General features: G+C 37.2%; 1 protein-coding gene across 1 annotated transcript in view; it reads right to left on the bottom strand.

The window, feature by feature from the left end:
* The window catches only part of Nptn (neuroplastin), a 67,075-nt gene extending 52,928 nt beyond the window's left edge, over positions 1 to 14,147 (bottom strand). Inside the window, exon 1 of the mRNA XM_046427913.2 lies at positions 13,981 to 14,147. Within this exon, the coding sequence (XP_046283869.2) occupies positions 13,981 to 14,071 (91 nt within the window). The 5' untranslated portion in view covers positions 14,072 to 14,147. The remainder of the gene's footprint in view (positions 1 to 13,980) is intronic.
* Between the last annotated feature and the right edge of the window lie 4,129 nt (positions 14,148 to 18,276).

Here is an 18,276-nt window from a genome sequence, read left to right as displayed (position 1 = left end):
GAGGAGGAAGGAAGGAAGGAAGGAAGGAAGGAAGGAAGGAAGGAAGGAAGGAAGGAAGGCAGGCAGGCAGGCTGGGCATCAGCTACTTGGGAGGCTGAGGCAGGAAGACTGCAAGTTTGAGGACAGCCTCAGCAACGTAGCAAGGTCCTAAGTAATTGGGACCCTGTCTCAAAATTAAAAATAAAAAGGACTAATGGTACTGCTCAGTGGTTAAGTGCCCCTATGTTCAATCCCCAGCACCAAAAAAAGAAAGAAAAAGAAAAAAACCTTTCTGCTGCTAAAGTTTGCAAGCAAAACATATAGCAAAATATATACCATATTTCACTATAATCATCACTACCACATAATTGTAGCACCCTGTTTGTTTTTCCCAGCCCGAAAACTCGTTTATAACCTTTTATCCCATAATTACTGTATGGTAATATTCTGTTTCTTATGCTGCTTAAAAGGTAAACAAAAGGCTGGGGTTGTAGCTCAGTGGTAGAGCACTTGCCTAGTACATGTGAGACACCAAGTTCCATCCTCAGCACCAGATAAAAATAAAATAAAGGTATTGTATCCCTCCCTCTACACTAAAAAAAAAAAAAAAGGTAAACAGAACAGCAACATTCCTAGTAGCATAGGGGGTTGCATTTTTTCTTCTCATGCACTGCAAGGTAAAAGCCTAGAATCCTCAGCATGTGAGAAATATCACTATATTTCCGAAGGCCAAGCTGTATGGTTTGTTTAAATCCCTGCAGATCTAAGGCTATACACATCTTATATAAGAGTAGCACTGAGGACAGTGTCAGATAATAAAACCAATGATAGTGGTGCAGAATTTTCAGACTCAGAGACTTCAATTTTATAATTCCATATTTTTCAACACTGTGGTAAATTTTCTCAAGTGTAATATTTCAACTATAATGCACAAATCAATAACAACTTGTTTTTTTCCCAGACCAGAAAAATGTTTGCTAAGCTGTCAGAAAGAACTAAGAAATGATGCATGTTGATTTGGACTAGTTAATTTTATCCATATATTCGTGAATAGTCCAGGCATCCTAACCTTTCACCAAAAACAATTTAGTAATAAATGATTTTTAAGTAAAACGGGCACACATTAAAAAAAAAAAAAGCTTCAAATAATGGTTGCATCCCATTTTTGCAAAAAAAAAAAAGACATAAAATTTGTGACAATTACATACTGAAATATGATATGCCTCTATAGCATTGTACAAGAACCAAGAAAACATGGTTTCAAAATATTCACTGAAATAATTGGAAGAAAATCATACACCAGACTTTCCTGTTAAAAATCATGTCATTAAATTTCCAACCTAACTATAAAAACATGTTACTTCTATGGTAGAATCTAATTTTGAGGTGGAATAAATTACTGTAGTATTTAGCAAATTACCTGCTCCAAGATTACTTCAAAAATAAAGATCATTACTATTAGGTATATGCTAATGTTAAAAGCTACCCTGAAAGGCTAAGAAAGGTGATCTACTAAAATAGTTTGGAAATCAGCATGTTACTACTGTAAGCATCAGGCTCCAAGTACCCTAAATGGTATTTCATGTGTTAATCAAAACAGTTCATTTTAATTACTTCCTTGCTTCTGTTAAAAATTAGAGAGGAATAAAGGGGGATACAAATATTCCTATGTTAAAGATTTCAAATTTCAAAACCATTTCACTATAAGAACCCACAGCTAGCTTTCAAACAATAGATTAAAAAATAAATCAAGATAACTGAATGCATCTAGGCACAGAGAAAATTTTATCAATCACATATCAGGTCAGGTATAGGTGCTTTATGTATGCAATCTCATTCTAACCACCTTCTGTGAGTTGTGCATTATGCCTAATACATGAGGAACAGAAGCTAAGAGAGATTATTAAGAGATTTGCCAAATATCAGGATTCCAATCCAATCTCTGAGGCTGCAAAATTCACAATATAATCCTTTCGTGAAGTGGCTGCAAAATGGGGGCCATTGACAGTTTTATTTGACCAGCACAGAGTTTTTACAAGTCCACATTTCAGTGTTTTCAGTCAAAGCACAAATTTTCCAAATTAGTATATGGTATTTTCGCCTCACTCCAATGGTAAATGAGTTCAAAATTTATGCTTTCATTCATGTTAACCAAAAGCACAAAGGCAAGTAAATAGCTGCTCTCCTTGCCTTTCCATTCCTAGAAAAGGTGTGGCTCTGACCAACAGCAGTCCAGGGGACTAAGTGCTACAATCCTATATCAGAGGTACTTACAAGTGCAGTCTAAAAGGGGAATTTTTTTTTTTTCTGGGAACTGAACCCAAGGGAACTCTACCACTAAGCATTCCTCAGTCCTCCTCTCTCCCTCTTTTTAAAAATTTTTATTTTATTCTTTATTTTTGAGACAGGACCTTGCTGCTGAAGGACTAAGCTGCTGAAGCTGGCCTCAAACTTGTGATTCTCTTGCCCCAGCCTCCTGATTCCCTGGAATTAGAATTATTAAGGATAATTCTATTAAGGATAGGGGCTGCTTTTCCTTTTATAAGGAGTTTTTGCAAATTTGGGAGGACACTTTTTTGTTGATACAATGATTAAAATGGCACTACTGGTCCCAAGGATCCTTAATATCCCAACAAAGTAGGGAAACATCTTACACAACAAATAATTGTGCTTCTTCCTACACAAACTTTCAAGTGACAGTCAAGAAGATGGAAAACTTGTTCTAAGCCAAGAACCTGTTTTAAACATGACACAAAGTACTCTTGCACAGTTTTAATCATCACTCAGTATTCCAGGAATGCAATTAGGGTAAAGTGAGGATAGATTGTTCTTTGTTACATTTGGAATTTTACCAAGAGTTGCTCGCTTTTCAGGAAATCACATAATCAATAGCAATTCCACCTATAATACCTGAGTCACCATTACAACACAACTCTATCAGTTAACATATGTACGTAACTGTTACATTCTTAGTTTTTCTACATACAGTGTGCTGTTTTATTATCTTCCTGGGTAACCAGACCTAAGCAATTAATAAATTTTAATAGCATGCATGAGGCCCTGGGTTTAATCCCCAGTAGCACAAAAAGTAAAAACAAAAACCACTACCAAAGCCCTCATGAAATCATGGTTTTTCTTAGGATTAAAATTTAACTGTAAAGAAATTATATCCCTGGACTGCTGCTAGGTTCAAAGAGCTGGGGCTGGTCTTGTCTTTCACCATTGGGAGCCTCATTAATTGTAAAGAAATTATATCCCTGGACTGTTGCTAGGTGCAAAGAGCTGAGGCTAGTCTTGTCTTTCACCACTGGGAGCCTCATTCTGCCCTCACTCAGCTCCTATACCAAATAGGATATCATGATGAATGAGACCACACCTATAACTACCCAGTGCCACTATGAGATGAGAACATGCCCAAAGTACCCACCCTCTGCCATCACAGATGGCGGGCCCCACCTTGGAGTGGCTGAAGAAACTAAGTACTTCCACTGAAAAGGAGAAGATCCTTCCCAGAATAAAACAAGCAAACTGGAGAAGGGGGAGAGGGGGGAGGGAGGGAGGCGGGGGAGGGAGGGAGGCGGGGGAGGGAGAAAGAGACAAGGGAAGGGAGGGAGGGAGGGGAGAGAGAGACAAGGGAAGGGAGGGAGGGAGGGGAGAAATTAGCTGGGCACAGTGGTGCGCGCCTGTAATCCCAGGGGTTTGGAAGGCTGAGGCAGGAGGATCATGAGTTCAAAGGCAGCCTCAGCAACTTATTGAGGCCCTAAGCAACTCAGAGAGATCCTGTCTCTAAATAAAACATAAAAAAAGGCTGGGAATGTAACTCAGTGATTAAGTGCCCCTGATTTCAATCCCTAGTACCAAAAAAAAAAAAAAAAAAAGAATAGAAATTACTTCCTTGGTTTGCAAAGCTAACATCCACTTTCCTTTGACTGTCTAAATCAAGTGACTATGATTCAGCAACTCAAAATTATTCTGAACTCACTAGGAAGAAAAGGGTATTGTCAGTTATTTATTCATTCATACCATTTTCTTCTTCAAAGCCAAGAATATGGTATATTCCAAGCCTCTGGTCAAATATATGAAAAAGGACAAGCCTTTAGCTAATAGCCCAGAAACATTCTTATAATCAATGATCAGGCAATAATACCCAAAGTTTTAAAGTATTTTCCATAAGAGGGAAATTGCTCAAAAATAGCCTAAAGCCCTTTGCTCATCTGCTTTCTGAAAAGTTTTAATTTTCAGAGGATAAATTTAAAAATTACTCTGTCAAATATAAGGCAGATGAACTAAATAAAACATATAGAACTGTGATGCAACCAAAATAAAACATCACTATCCTAAAAACTATATCCTCTCATACAAAATGTTCATTGTAACATAATCTTGCCCATATTAAATCTACTTCAAGGGCTGGATTTGTGGCTCAGCAGTGGAGCGCATGCCTAGCACATGTGAGGCGCTGGGTTCAATCTTCAGCACCACAAAATAAATAAATAAATAAAGAAAGAAAGAAAGAAAGAAAGAAAGATTAAAAAAATCTACTTCCAAAAGATCTTTTAATACACAAAAGCTCAACAAGTTACAAGCTTCTATGTCTTTTAAGTTGAAATGGAAGGTCAAAATAGCATAAATAAATAAATGATTACCAGATTTAACAATAAAAATTTATCTGAAATGTAACTGGGCATGCACATTTTACCTGGCAACTGGAAATCTTCTACTCTTCCAACTAAAGTGAGCTCCCATCCTTTGGGAGGTCACAAAACACTAGCTCCCACTCCTAAAAGACAGGCTGGGGCTTTATCACAACAGAATTTTGACTAATAAAGTGTTAGGAGTTAGGATGAAAGTGCTGTTTTCCAGGTGGTGAGGCTTTCTTAATCGTTCATATTTGCCACAGAAAAAAGGAAGGTCTAATTTCTAACAGCCAAATGTTAAACTTTTACTGGTTCTGACCAAAGTCTAGTAAGCTGGTTATTCTACTCGGTATTAAACAGATTGGAAGAATTTCATAATTTAGGTTTATGATAACAAAAAGAAATTGTTTATGAAGGTTATAGTAAACAGGATCCTGTTTAAAATATTACAAGCAGTTTCTAAAAGCTACTTTAAACGATTTCAAAGTTAAACTATCATTTTTCTTGAATTCATAATCAGAACTTTAGCATCAGAAACATACTAATTTCTGACCCTTTAAAAATTGTCTGGAAAATTCATTACATTCCACATTAATTTCCATATTTTTCCCCTCTCCTGAGCTACTAAACAGTTACTAGGTAGAGCAGAAAAAGCTCCTCCCTTTGTTTTATGAGGTCCCTATCACCAGTCCTTTGCCCTACTTACAATGATTCTGACAATGAGTGAGCACAAACAACTGCTAGTTTCATTAAAATCATCTTTTTAATATTAAACCTATCCTTTTCTTCCACATGCTTTAGGCCTTTGCTCTTTGATACAGCCCATCCATCTTTGGAGACTGCCTAATTCCCTTACTTCATTTACACTGCTACCTTGAAGGTATTAATAGATAATCACATCCCCCTTATGCTCCCTTTTCCTATGTTTAGCTCCTTCAAGCTTTTCTCCTAAATCTTAAGCTTCCATCAGAATAGAACTATCTATCTTTTCCTAAACATGGTTAGAAAGTATTCTTAATTATTTGGAGTTCAATCTTAATAAGAAAACTATAACACTATTAGTAGTACCTTAATTTTAACATGATCACTGTTATTTGTCTAAGAGTAGTTCAATGACCGTTCACTGCAAGCTATTTAAAACCTCTTTATGCTTGTTTTTTTCCAGGTAGCAGCTTCCTGGTTTGCATTAAGACCACTTACTTCATATCCCTTGGTGAAAGACTTGAAATTCAGCATTAATGATTTCAGTGCTGGAACTGTGTTGCTTTGTTTTTTGTTTTTTTCCTTCAGCTGCTCCATAATGGTCCACAAATCTACTAAACTTGTATAATTAAAAAAAAAAAAAAAAAAGCCAGCTGTGTGTGGGGGTACATGCCTTTAATTCAACTATTATGGAGGCTGAGGCAGGAGGATCACAACCTTGAAGCCAACTGGAACAATTTAGGCCCTATCTGAATAAAATTTTAAAAAGGGACTGTAGCTCAGTGGTAGAGCACTTGCCTAGCATGTGCAAGGCCCTAGATTAAATCCTTGGTACCACATACACATAAAAACAATAAAAAAAAAACTAAGCTAAATTTAACAAATTCCTTCATCTATGGATTGAGAAGTATTTTCAGATAGTAGCAAACAAAGAAGAACATCTGTTGCCCTTTTCTCCCTACCAGAAGCAATATTTAAAATCAAGAAAATAATCTTGCTACTCTAGGACCTTAAACCCAAAAGGCAGATGATTCTTTTGTCATGATCTTGCTTCCCTTCTCCCTCCCTTCCCTTGGCCAATATTCAAGTCAATCTGTACTCATCAGAAATGCACCTGAAACAGCATTACAGTGAGCATTCAGATAGGAATAAACAGTAATACTCTCATTCCTGTACTCAACCAATAACTCAAAGGCAGGGGCTAGATAATAAGCAGCACAAATTCTAATTTAAAAGAAAGGATAATTAAACATACTGGAAGAAAAGTTACATTTTGATTATGATATTAAAATTTCTGTGGTTTCACTCCCCCCTTCTGGTTAAAAATAGGGGGCGGGGGAGAGTACTTATATAAAATAATGTCTAATGTGTGATCTTTACAATGTACTTTCTTTACTAACAAGGACTAGTAACATCATATGCTGATATTATTGATAAACATTTTGTGAAAATCCTGTTTATAAAAAACATCAGATTATTCCTAGACTAATAAAGTATATGAAAAATAAAACAAAATTCAAAAACTACCCCTTTAGTGAAAATGCTGGTTTTTAAACTAAATCTCACAGCCCACTAATGAGCTGTGAAATCAATTTAGGTGGTCACTATGGTTATCTTAAATACATCCATATAGAACAGGGATAGGCATTGATTTACTAAATGTTTTATATACTATGTATGTAACAATGTTATGTTCTTACTTTAGTCACAAACTTTTTGTATCTGGGTCAGAGACCAAAAAAAGAAAAAAGAAAAAGCTTTAAAGCTTTTTTTCTAAAGCGCTCTTGTATTTTTGAAGTTATTTCAACATGATTACTTGTGAATATTCCATTTTACTAACAAACTAAGCCCTGCCAACTGTATTTTAGATTCTGGAAAATTCCAGTTTGAAATGAAAAAAATTACAGTTATCTTTTAATTAATAAGCAGTAAGGATGTAAGGGATAACTATTGAGCCAGATTACAGTGTATAGGGGTTTACTACATCATTTGCTCTATTTTTGCATGTTTGAAATTCTAACAAAAATACAAAAGAAAAGAACAGTAAAGAAATGGATCTAACAGATAATAATTACAACAAATAAATTTATAAATTGGGACCATTAAACATGCTGTTTTGGGCTGGGGTTGTAGATCAGTAGTGAAGCGCTTGCCTTGCACACATGAGACGCTGGGTTCAGTCCTCAGTACCAGATAAAAATAAATAAAATAAAGGTGTTGTATCCATCTACAACTAAAAGAATGTTTAAAAACTAAACATGTTGTTTCTAAGGAATATCAACCTAGGAACTTCAATGGATTTAATTGGATTGCCTTCTTCAACTACAACAGACTGGTTTAGAGGTCTTAAATACAAAAGGAATTAGATGAAAATAAGTCACATGTAAATAAAAAAAAAACTAAGAGGACAAAATAACATAAATAACAATAGTTCAGTGTTATTTCATTATCTTATTAGTCAACCTTCAACTAACAGGAAGGAATACAAAATACCTACCTACCTGATAGGATTTTTCAATTCTTAATTGTTTTAATTCATGCTGGCAATTTTCCCAGCAAGTTTAATATGAGATCTCTGTTTAACAGAAACCATTCTGCCTTCCTTAAACAAGAACTCCAAGTGTTGTCTGAAGTAGATTTTAAGGCAGTCAGATTTCAAAGAAGTACATGCCTTAAAATCAATTTCATTATTTCTAAAAGTAAATTCTAAAAAACGTTTTAAAACAGTATTATCTCTCTGGGTTCTTTTCCAATTGGAGAAAGTGCCTAAGCACTGTGCAATTTGTAAAACTAGAAGTGAATTTTAGACATCATCTAATCCAATGATAGCTAATACTACCATCAGGAAAAAAATGAAGAACCAATGGCATAATTTGTATATGCAAACACACTCTTACCTATTCATTTTTATGTATCTTACTAAACCTGTAACATTGTGCCTTGTTAGTATTCCATCAGAAAAGGCACTGATGTTTTGTCATTATTTTATATTTAACCACATTAAGAATTTGAGTATCACTTGGATATGATTAAAACCATTAGTATGGGCTGGGGAGGTATTCAGTGGTAGAGCATGTGCGAACCCTGCGTTTCCTCCCCAGCACCACAAAAAAACAAAACAAAATAAAATACTGGTATAATTTGGGACTTAATGTTTTCTCAAAATAGAACCTTACACAACATATAGAACATTGACAATCTGAGAATGATTTCACATTATCATTTACATTTCACTGTCTAGTCAATTTGAAGTAATACCCAAGTTCTATCAATGATAAAACAAAGGGAAGCAAAGCATATCCAAATTGATATACTTCTCAAAAACACCATAAAGCAGGGTATAAAGCTCTAGTAATTAACATTATTTGGTAAGAAGACCAGTCTTAAAACATTCCATAATTGTTTCCAAAACAGCAGAAGAATACCATTTAGCACTTTTTAATATGAGAAACATAACACAGTATGTTTCCATCAAGCTGATCACATCTGTTTTAAAGAACAGATAAGACTTGAGGTTTTGGTTGTTGTTCCTGTTGAAAAAAAAAAGGAAACAAAACAAAAAGCCAGCATGTTTCTGGGGAACATTAAATATGTCTCCCGCCAACTCAACTGTGTGCAAATTACAGTGGATACTTAGGAAGTTCTTTATTTAGTAAACCTTATTGCCATTCAGATAGACTAATTTAAAAGGTTCTAAGTGATCAGGTCAAATAACCTCAAGTTAATTAGGTTTAATTGATAAGCATTTGTCTTTATACACACAAAAAAACAAACAAAAAAGTTAGGCCTACTTTCAATGTTAGATAAAACACTAAGTTGAAATTAGGTACAAATTTTGACTCCTGCTCCTAAGCTGAATGAATTCTAGAAAAACAGATACATTTTACTTGTGTACTCACTCTTTTATAAATTTAGTAATCAATATCACTGAGATAAAGTTTTTTATAGGGTATCACTTTTACATTCAGTGAGTTTCTTTATGTATATAAGCCTATAAAATAGTTTGTATTCAATTAATTTTATTTATTCCCAAAGCTAATTCTTAGCATCTAAAAGTATTAATTGAAGAAAAATCCACCAAAACTTCACAAACAAGTTTAAAAATGCATTATCTAAGTTTCTTAAATTAAACTCCATATTATCAGTGTCACTTTTTAATTATATAAAATGCTTTGTTTATGAGGCATACTAAAAACCAAGCCAGTTAGGTGAGGTAATTCTGCACCATTGTTCTAATTTCACTGTGTCAATTTACTTTAAAGTCCTCTGTTCTAGACTTATTCTGACAGCTTTTATCTTTCCAGATGCTCCTTAAATGAAGATTCATCCCCCAATCTTATATCCTGCTTTTTCCTGGTATTCTACTGAAGTCTTTCTTCTGTCTTTTCCTTTCTCCTACAACTTCATTCTCTATGCCTGATCCTGTCTAGATTGGGCTCACTGTAACAATAAACTAAATAAAATGCATCAGAAATTTGTTCACAAATCTCACTTTTTCCAAAACAGCATAATTTTATTCAAACTTTTATTGAACATCTCCTATATGATTCAACAAACCTTGGTTGTTTCTCTCCACATTTCATTTTATAGATGCTAACACCTTATCACCCCCCCATATTGTCTGATATTTAAAAACAAAACAAACAAAAAAACCTTTACACTGATGGAGCAAAGTTTCAAATTTCACATATAAAACACCTTACTTTCAAAAAGTTACCTCAAATTAATTAAATAAAAAAACGAGGTCCAAACAGAGCACATTTTTAGACACATGTGGTTATCTCTGAAGGCCTAATTAAGTACTTTTTATTTAAAAAATAAAGATATTATATAATATAATGTGCTAACAAAAACATTTTTAAAAAGGCAGTACAATAACACGTTGCCTTTTATTAGTGTTTAAAGGTATATTCCACAAGAGAATATGTTTTACATCAGAAGGGTATAGATAAGAAAAAGAAAAGGCTTTTCTTAAAAAAGTCTACTTTTTCATGAGGATCTGAATAACTAGTACAAAATCAGACCTCTAATGAACTTCAATCTTAATCTGTGTCAAATAAATTCACTCTGGAGCACGATTATATTTTAAGTGGGTTATTTTTCCCCTTATATTGTTTTTAAAAACCTTGGTATATTCACAGATTTAAGTTCTACATTCCCCCCCTCCCCTCTCCAATTTGGCCACAGCCACCTTATAAAACAAACCCATAAAAAGATCCTGAATGTAGAAACATGGCCTTTCCTCCCAGACTCCTGATCAATTTCTCATGCCTGGGTGCTCCACTGATATCAATTGTGATATTTTTAGTCAATTGCTTGAGAGACTGAAAGCAATATGATCTCCTGAGGAAAGTCTTTAGTTCATGGCAAACTTCTGGTCAAATCTTATTTGGATTAATTATATTAAAATCTGCTATATGTTTAGCATGTCATTTGTCTTAAAACAAAAAGCCAGCAGGTTTCTAGGGAACATTAAATATGTCTCCCACCAACTCAACCATGTGCAAATTAAAGTGGATACTTTAAAAAAATAATAATTATATATATATATATATATATATATATACATACATATACATATATGTATGTTGTATATATAGCAAAAGCACAAATCTCTGTTTGGGGTCTTCAAAGACCCATTTACTTTTATTCAAGATGACAGAAGCACTAACAAGTGTTCAGAATATACATACACATGAAGAAAAATAAAGAATAATGTTATTTTTAAAGTAATAATAATAATAGTTAACATTTAGTGATCCAATATGCCAGGCATTGAAACTAAGTCTCCATTATCTCATTTAATCTTCACATTCTCCCAAGGAGATTGTAATCCCCATTTCAGAAATGAAACTGAGGCCTGCCTTATTCAAGGTCACTCAGCTACAAAAAGTAGAACTCAAACCCAGTTCTATGGGAGTCCAAAGCCTGTGCTCTTGATCACATTATACAGGCTGGTTTATACTCACTCAATTTTAAGTAAAGCTTTCAAATGTCTTATGTTTCTTCCTTAAAATGAACCACATCTTTGAGGATACATACAAAAATCAATAAATAAGGATTTTACTTGAAACTGTTTTTTCAAGTCTACATGTTTGGATAGGAAACAAAATCCATCTGAATGAAAGCCCTGAATCCATATGGTAATGGGTCACATACTCATTTTGGAGCTGAAGAGATCTTGGGGGTCATCTAATCCAAACTCTTGATTTTAAGAATAGTGAAAACAGGGGACTTTTGAAAAACATTTATTCTCAACATAAACTACCAGATTCTGAATCCAGAAATACTTTTTTTGAAACATCCTTTTCATAAATAATCTAACATTTTCACATCATACAGAATATCCCTTTCTGAAACACTGTAAGAAAAAAACAACTTAATGACATGAAGTCAGACCACTGCAGGACTATCTTACTAATTTTAAGTTGTATATTATCATAAGGTATGTTATAGAATGCTATAAAATGGCATCCTTATCTTTATAAACTCAAATTCAAAAAACAGGTATTTCTTCCTTGAATTCAATTTGTACATTCATTTGGGTCAACTACTCGATGATCTTCATTTTTCTGTAATGTCATGTGATTGAATTCAAGCTCATTTCAAGAGAAAGGCTGTACTATACTGTATTTAGAACACACATCACTGACAGCAGCCAGATGTCTTTGAAGACCCATCCAAAAACCTTGCTTTAGTTGCTAAGAAACTACAATTTCACCATAAATCATCAAAAAGAGCTATGCCAGCTGAGATTAAACACATAAGATGGAGAATCTCACCTACTGTACAAACAAACCAAGCTATTTCCATAAATTGAATAGCCAAAATCAAAATCAGGTTTAACTCCCACTGTAAGCATAGACGAAAACCTGATAAGACAAATCAGATTAACTCTACTGTGTCTTCCACAGTGGCTTCACACTTGGAGGAAAACAGGAAAAAACACCCATTGTACTTAGCATATTCAAACACAAGAGAAAGAAAAATGTCTTTCCTAACTCCCTCTGCCCCTCACAGTGATTATCCAAAACCATAAAGCCTATATAAAATTTGAAAAATACAATTTGGTACAATACTTTTATTTAACCAATGATGTTTTTTCAATCCTGTGATATATTTTCGTTTTAATATTCAACATGTAAGCCTGGTTTCTGATTTTTTTTTAAACTGAAGTCATTTAAATTTGAGTCCTTTTTACAAGAGTAATTTGAATTGCTCTATCAAAACAATAAACACTGAGATCAGTAAAAAAAAATAATAATTTATATTTCATTCTCCAGCACTGACTTTTTTCATATAAAAAACTTTAAACCTCTAAATATCTGTTTCCACAACAGCAGAAAGAGACTCACACTCCTAGTCTTGCTTCTGAAAGATCAATTCAGCAGTTGAACTGGTAACACATGCCTTCAACCGGAATCTATTTTGCCTAGACGCCCCCATGCCTATGATTCCCAACCATTTCTCCATCTTCTCTAAAGAACACCAGTTCAAAACCAAGTTCTCTTATTTCCACTGTACCCTGCATTACCCAGAGGCTACTTTTATATTCCTCGCAAATAACATCTTTTCAGATATTGAAACTCTTCGGTCCTGAAACTTTTAGATCTGAAAAGCCTACTTCCTCCACATCCCTCTGGGCAGCAACTACCCTTCATCCCACCACAGCACAGTCGCAGCTGTGTCCCTGCCTTTCCAAAGGCCCATCCAATACCAGTCGCCTGCCACAACTCATTGAATGCCCTCCCTTCCTTAACATATCCTCCTGCATTTTATTCCCTTCCATGATTTCTAGTTTCCTCATACCCTCGTCTCTATACCCAGACACCCTTACTTTTCTAATATTTCCCCTACCTCAGTTTCACCTCTTTCTCCCCATCCTCCCGTTCATTTTCATCTCCTTATTTAGAAACTCCTTTTTGCACTCCCAACCACTAAACTAGAATGCCCCGCACTCCACCCTCTTTAGCAAACCCAACCCTCTTCCCTCCGCTCCTTTGGAGAAACACTGCTGCTTCTCGTACAAGGTCCCCTACTGCAGTCAACCCACTCCTTTATCTTCCCCCCACCCCCACATCCAAGGTTCTCCGATTCTACACCCCCTCCTTAGGGTTCTAGTACTCAATTCACTCAATATTCTTCATGACCTTCCTCATTTTCCCCTTATTTTTAAAAATGTCACCAATTTTACGGGGCCCAAACAGAATTCTAGTCGATCCCAGTGCCCGGGAATCCCGTTCTCTCGGGGAGCCGACCGACACCATCCCTCCACCTCCAAGAACACAAACGCCTGTCTCCTGTCACCGTCTTTAAGAAATGCGCCCCCTCCTCATCCGCCCCCGCTACTCCAACTCCTCATGTTGGCTTCCTCGGTGTCCCCTCGCCGACCCGGAGGGACAAGAGAGGTGGAGCCCCAAAGTCGCCAACACGTAGGGCTCACATCGGACGTCCCCACCTCTCCAACAGGCGGTCTCCGGAAGACCTTACACCCGCACCTCTTCAAACCCCTGACCACCATCTTCTCCTCAGACCCGCAGCCCCTCAGACTCCCGCCCGGCCCCCTTCCCCTGGCTCCGGCACCCCTTCAGGCCCGGGCCAACTCCTTCGATAGCAGACATCCCACAGCCCCCGCCCGGCCCGCCCCCGGCGCCCTGCTTACCGTTCTGAGCGGCGACCGGCCCTGAGAGCAGGGAGCCAGAGACCAGCAACAACGAGAGGGCCAGGGCGCTGGGGAGCGACGGGCCCGACATCCTCCCTAGCAGAAGACCGAACGCCTAATGGGCCGGGGCCGGAGCCAGGGCAGGGGGAGGGAGGGGAGGGAGGGAGGGGGCGGGCGAGAGCGCGAGGGAGTAAGCGAGGGAGGAAGCCGCGGCTCCGCTCCGTCCTTCCCCGTCCTCCTCCTACCGCCGCAGCGCCCAAGCCTCGCGAGACCTGCGCTCCGGGCCGTGGGCGGCTGAGCAGGAATAATTGAAAAGCTCGCGAGAGAAAGAGGCTTCGTCTGATATTCCCGCCCCTCAAAGTCGGTGTCTCCACCCCTGCAGAAACTGATTGGTCTAGCGCGTTGTAGGTCACGTGCCAAGGCGCTTCTGGCCACGTGACGGGGCTAGGGGACGCTCCGCCTATTTTTCTGGCGGTGGCGAACTGAGAAGTGAGCCTTTCGTTTACTCATCTCTGCAACGGGCGTTCCTGTAAATAACAGGAAGCGTTGGGAACACAATACATTTCCTTAACCATGCGTTAGCGCTCTTGGCTGTAAAATTTGATACGCCATCTCCGCTTTTATGCTTCATCTCGTTGTCGCCTATCAATTCTTTATTCCCTATCAATTCAGAGCTACTTCTTCCTTCTAGACTTCGACTATAGACCTCTACCGATAACAGACCCCAGCCTTCCCTCGCATATATTTCACTTCCAGACAAAGTGTTGCGCTGGCTGTGCCTTCCTGCCTCGACATCTGTTCTGTCTGCCTGAAATGTCCTCCTTTTCCACCCCTGCCTACTCCCTGCACCCCGGGTTTGGCCTTATTTTAGCTCCGCTGTCTTTCAGGGCCAAAAGTTCAACTAGCCTAATTACATGTCCACAGACACAATTCCACAAGGAAGTCATCATGTACCAATTTATATAAATACTCCTCGGAATTGTTTATCGAGTACTTGCTGTGTACCAGACACGATGAAACCCATGTGAGAATACAGTTCCTGTCCTCACAGAGTTCACAGCCTAGTCCGTCAGAGGAGTGAGGAAGAGCCAAATGACCTTTAGGGCATCCAACAAAGCCCTGTGGAGGTTTATTGGCTATATGGTCACTACTGGTTTCATGAAAGTTTGGAAAATGTTCTTATTTAAGGGTGTTTTTTGTACTACTTTCAGTGCTGGTGGTTGGCAAAGGAATTTCTACTGCTTGGCTCATCTCTGAGTCACAGCAGACATCCATCCTGGGGAATGTCTGGAGTAAAACTATGAGGAGCCAAGTGAATAGTCCAGCTGCCCTGACGATTCAAAAAGAGGGCTTGGAGAACCTGGAGGAAGGAGATCCTCACATTCTCTGAAGCTAATGTAGTCTCAAGCTTTCAACAGGAACTAGACAGCTGGTAGTTCCAGATTGAGCTTTCTAGCAAGGGCTAGGACTATAACTATGAAATGTTGTAGATTGAAGTGAAAACTAGATTTCTTCAAAATCTCAGGTGTGTGAATCCAAAAAAAAAAAAATGAAAAGAAAAAGAAAAAGTTGGCATGTATCTTTATCTGAACAAAGGCCATTCCACAGCCCTATAAGAAGGACTATCAAAGTTGATGGAAGCTTTCCTTGATGCAGTCATAGTAACCATAACAAATATTCTCTATTTGATCCTTGCAGCAAATGAGCCTTATAAAATTGTTTTGTGGATAGGGAAATTGAGGCTGAGAGAACATGACCTGCCCAGGGGCTCAAAGTGTTTGTGTTAATCATTAATGCCAAACAGTCTGGTTTACCTGCTTCTAGGCTCATGAGAGAAGTGCATTTTCTTGCCCTTTTGAAGTTGGGAGTGGCATGCAACTTATTTTCAGCCAGTGAAATGTGAGAAGTGACATGCATCATTTCCAAGCAGAAGACTTGGATTCAAAACCTGGAGCACTTCCAACACATTTAGGGTCGCATACTCCTTGCCTTGGGGGTGATTGGTAATCAATGATGATGAACACACGTGTCAACGTGAATCTTATGTCTGCCTGGGTTCTTGAGTTAGCAAGATAAGCTAAGCCCTGCTGTCAACCCACATAGCCCAGATAGCAACTGATGAGTTAAGCTGCTGAGATCAGGGATGTTTGTCCAAAGAGCATAACCTGGACTATTCCGTTTGGGGAAAAGATCAAATTCAAGTCCACCTCAGCACCACCACTAGCATTTATTAGTTATGTGGCCCTTGGAAGGTGACCTCTCTTTGGCTTATTTGTCTGTCAAGTGTAGCTAATGATAGTTCCAACCTCATAAGACTACAAGAGGAATAAATGAGTAGACTTTTGTGCAATGTTTAGAACAGTTTCTGGTACATAGTAAATGCTCCAATTTTGATAATAGAGATAGTACTCCAACTCTGACTCTGGCCTAGTAAATTTTTCCAACTGTGTCATGCTTACCAAAAACATTCAGGAAGAAAAATGTTAAGGATGGGTGTGACCAATCAACTCTCAAAACATGCAGTTAAGAGGAATCTTTTTACATTGAAGAAAATGTCACCAAATCTCACATGATAGTCGCTGTACTTTCAGTCTTCTTCTGTAGCAGTAATACATGATAAACAAAATTTACATTAACTCAGTTTTCTTTAAAGGAATTTAGGGATTTGAATTTTTGTTGTTAATATTTATATACACTGAAAAATCTCTTCAAGTATGGCTTTGCCAAGTGATCGCTGAGCTTCATTGCAATACCTCAAAAGAGCCCTAGAGGTCCTCAGAGGTCAGGCTGAGACATATTTTCCTGGCCTGGAAAAACGACTTTGGAGGTCGACTTTCCTGTGTTGATATCGCCCCCTGGTGGAAAGATCTGTAATAAAACATTCCCAATCGAAAGGCTTCGCTTGTGTTGATTTGGTGTGGTTCACTGAGCCATTGGAAGGATGTCCGTCAGAAGAATACAGTAATAATATTCCTAAAGTTCCTAAAGTTCCTTGAACTTCCTATTGGAGTTCCCTCTTCCTCCTGGAAAGTTCTTGTTCCTTGAAAGTTCTTGCTATTCAGATATTCTACCCCGCCCATCTTAATTGCTGTCATCTTCTGATTTTCCAGTCAATATAATTTTTTCCCTTCCCCTTTCAACTCCAGGTACTATCCTTCAACTCCATAGTGAATCCAATTACCCATATTAATGTATAGGTGCATGCAAAAACTTTCTCGATCAGACCTCAAATATTCAGAAAATAATACCAAGAATTAATAAATGGGATAGCATTAATTTAAAAGCTTCCTTCTTCTCATCGAAGGAAACAAAAACGTGAAGAGAAAATCTACAGAATGGGAAAAAAATCTTTGCTAGTTATTATTCTGACAGAGGATTAATATACAGACTATAGCAAGAATTCAAAAAAAACTATTACTAAATGGGCTAATGAACTAATCAGGCATTTTTCAACAAATATATGAAAATATATTCAGATGTTGAACATTGTTAATGATGTATTAACAATTAGGGGAATGCAAATAAAAACCACACTGAGATTTTATCTCAGTCCAGTTAGAATGGCAACCATCAAAAATACATATGATAATAAATGCTGGAGAAGGTGTGGAGAAAAAGAAACACTGTTGATGGGACTGTAAATTAATACAACCACTATAGAAATCAGTATAGAGCTTCCTTAAAAGATTAGGAATATAACCACCATATGACCCAGCTATCCCAATCATTGGTGTTTATCCTAAAGAATTAAAGTTGGCATACTATAGTGAGATGTGCATATCCATGTTTATAGCAGCACAATTTACAATAGCCAAACTCTAGAAGCAGCCTAGGTATCCATCAATGGATGAATGAATAAACATATACACCCAATGGAGCTCTGTTCAGCCATAAAGAAGAATTAAATGTCATCTTCAGGAAAATAAATGGAACATGAGAACATCATGTTAAGCAAAAAAAGCCAAACTCATAAAGTCAAGGACCATTTGTTTTCTCTCATATGTGAAAGCTAAAGAGGAAATAGGAAAAGAAATGTGGGGTGAGGAGGATCTAATGGAAATCAAAAGATTAGTAGAGAAAAGGAAGTGGGGAAGGAGGAGGAGAGAAAAAGGAGAAATATGGGGGGGGAATATTGCCCAAATTATATTGAATTATATTGTCATACTATGTACATGTGCAAATATGTAACATGGAGTCCCACTATATGTACAACTATAATGCACAAATAAAGATTGGAAAAAAATAAAATATTGTTATTCTAAAAAAATTCATGTTAATGACCAGCCTGATTATTAT

Source organism: Marmota monax, unplaced genomic scaffold, assembly GCF_021218885.2.
Source record: "Marmota monax isolate L192 unplaced genomic scaffold, Marmota_monax_Labrador192_F-V1.1 WCK01_AAM20220418_F8-fsc00111, whole genome shotgun sequence".
Classification (NCBI taxonomy): Eukaryota; Metazoa; Chordata; class Mammalia; order Rodentia; family Sciuridae; genus Marmota; species Marmota monax.
The sequence above is the reverse complement of the archived record's forward strand: the minus strand, read 5'-3'. Positions and strand labels throughout refer to the sequence as shown.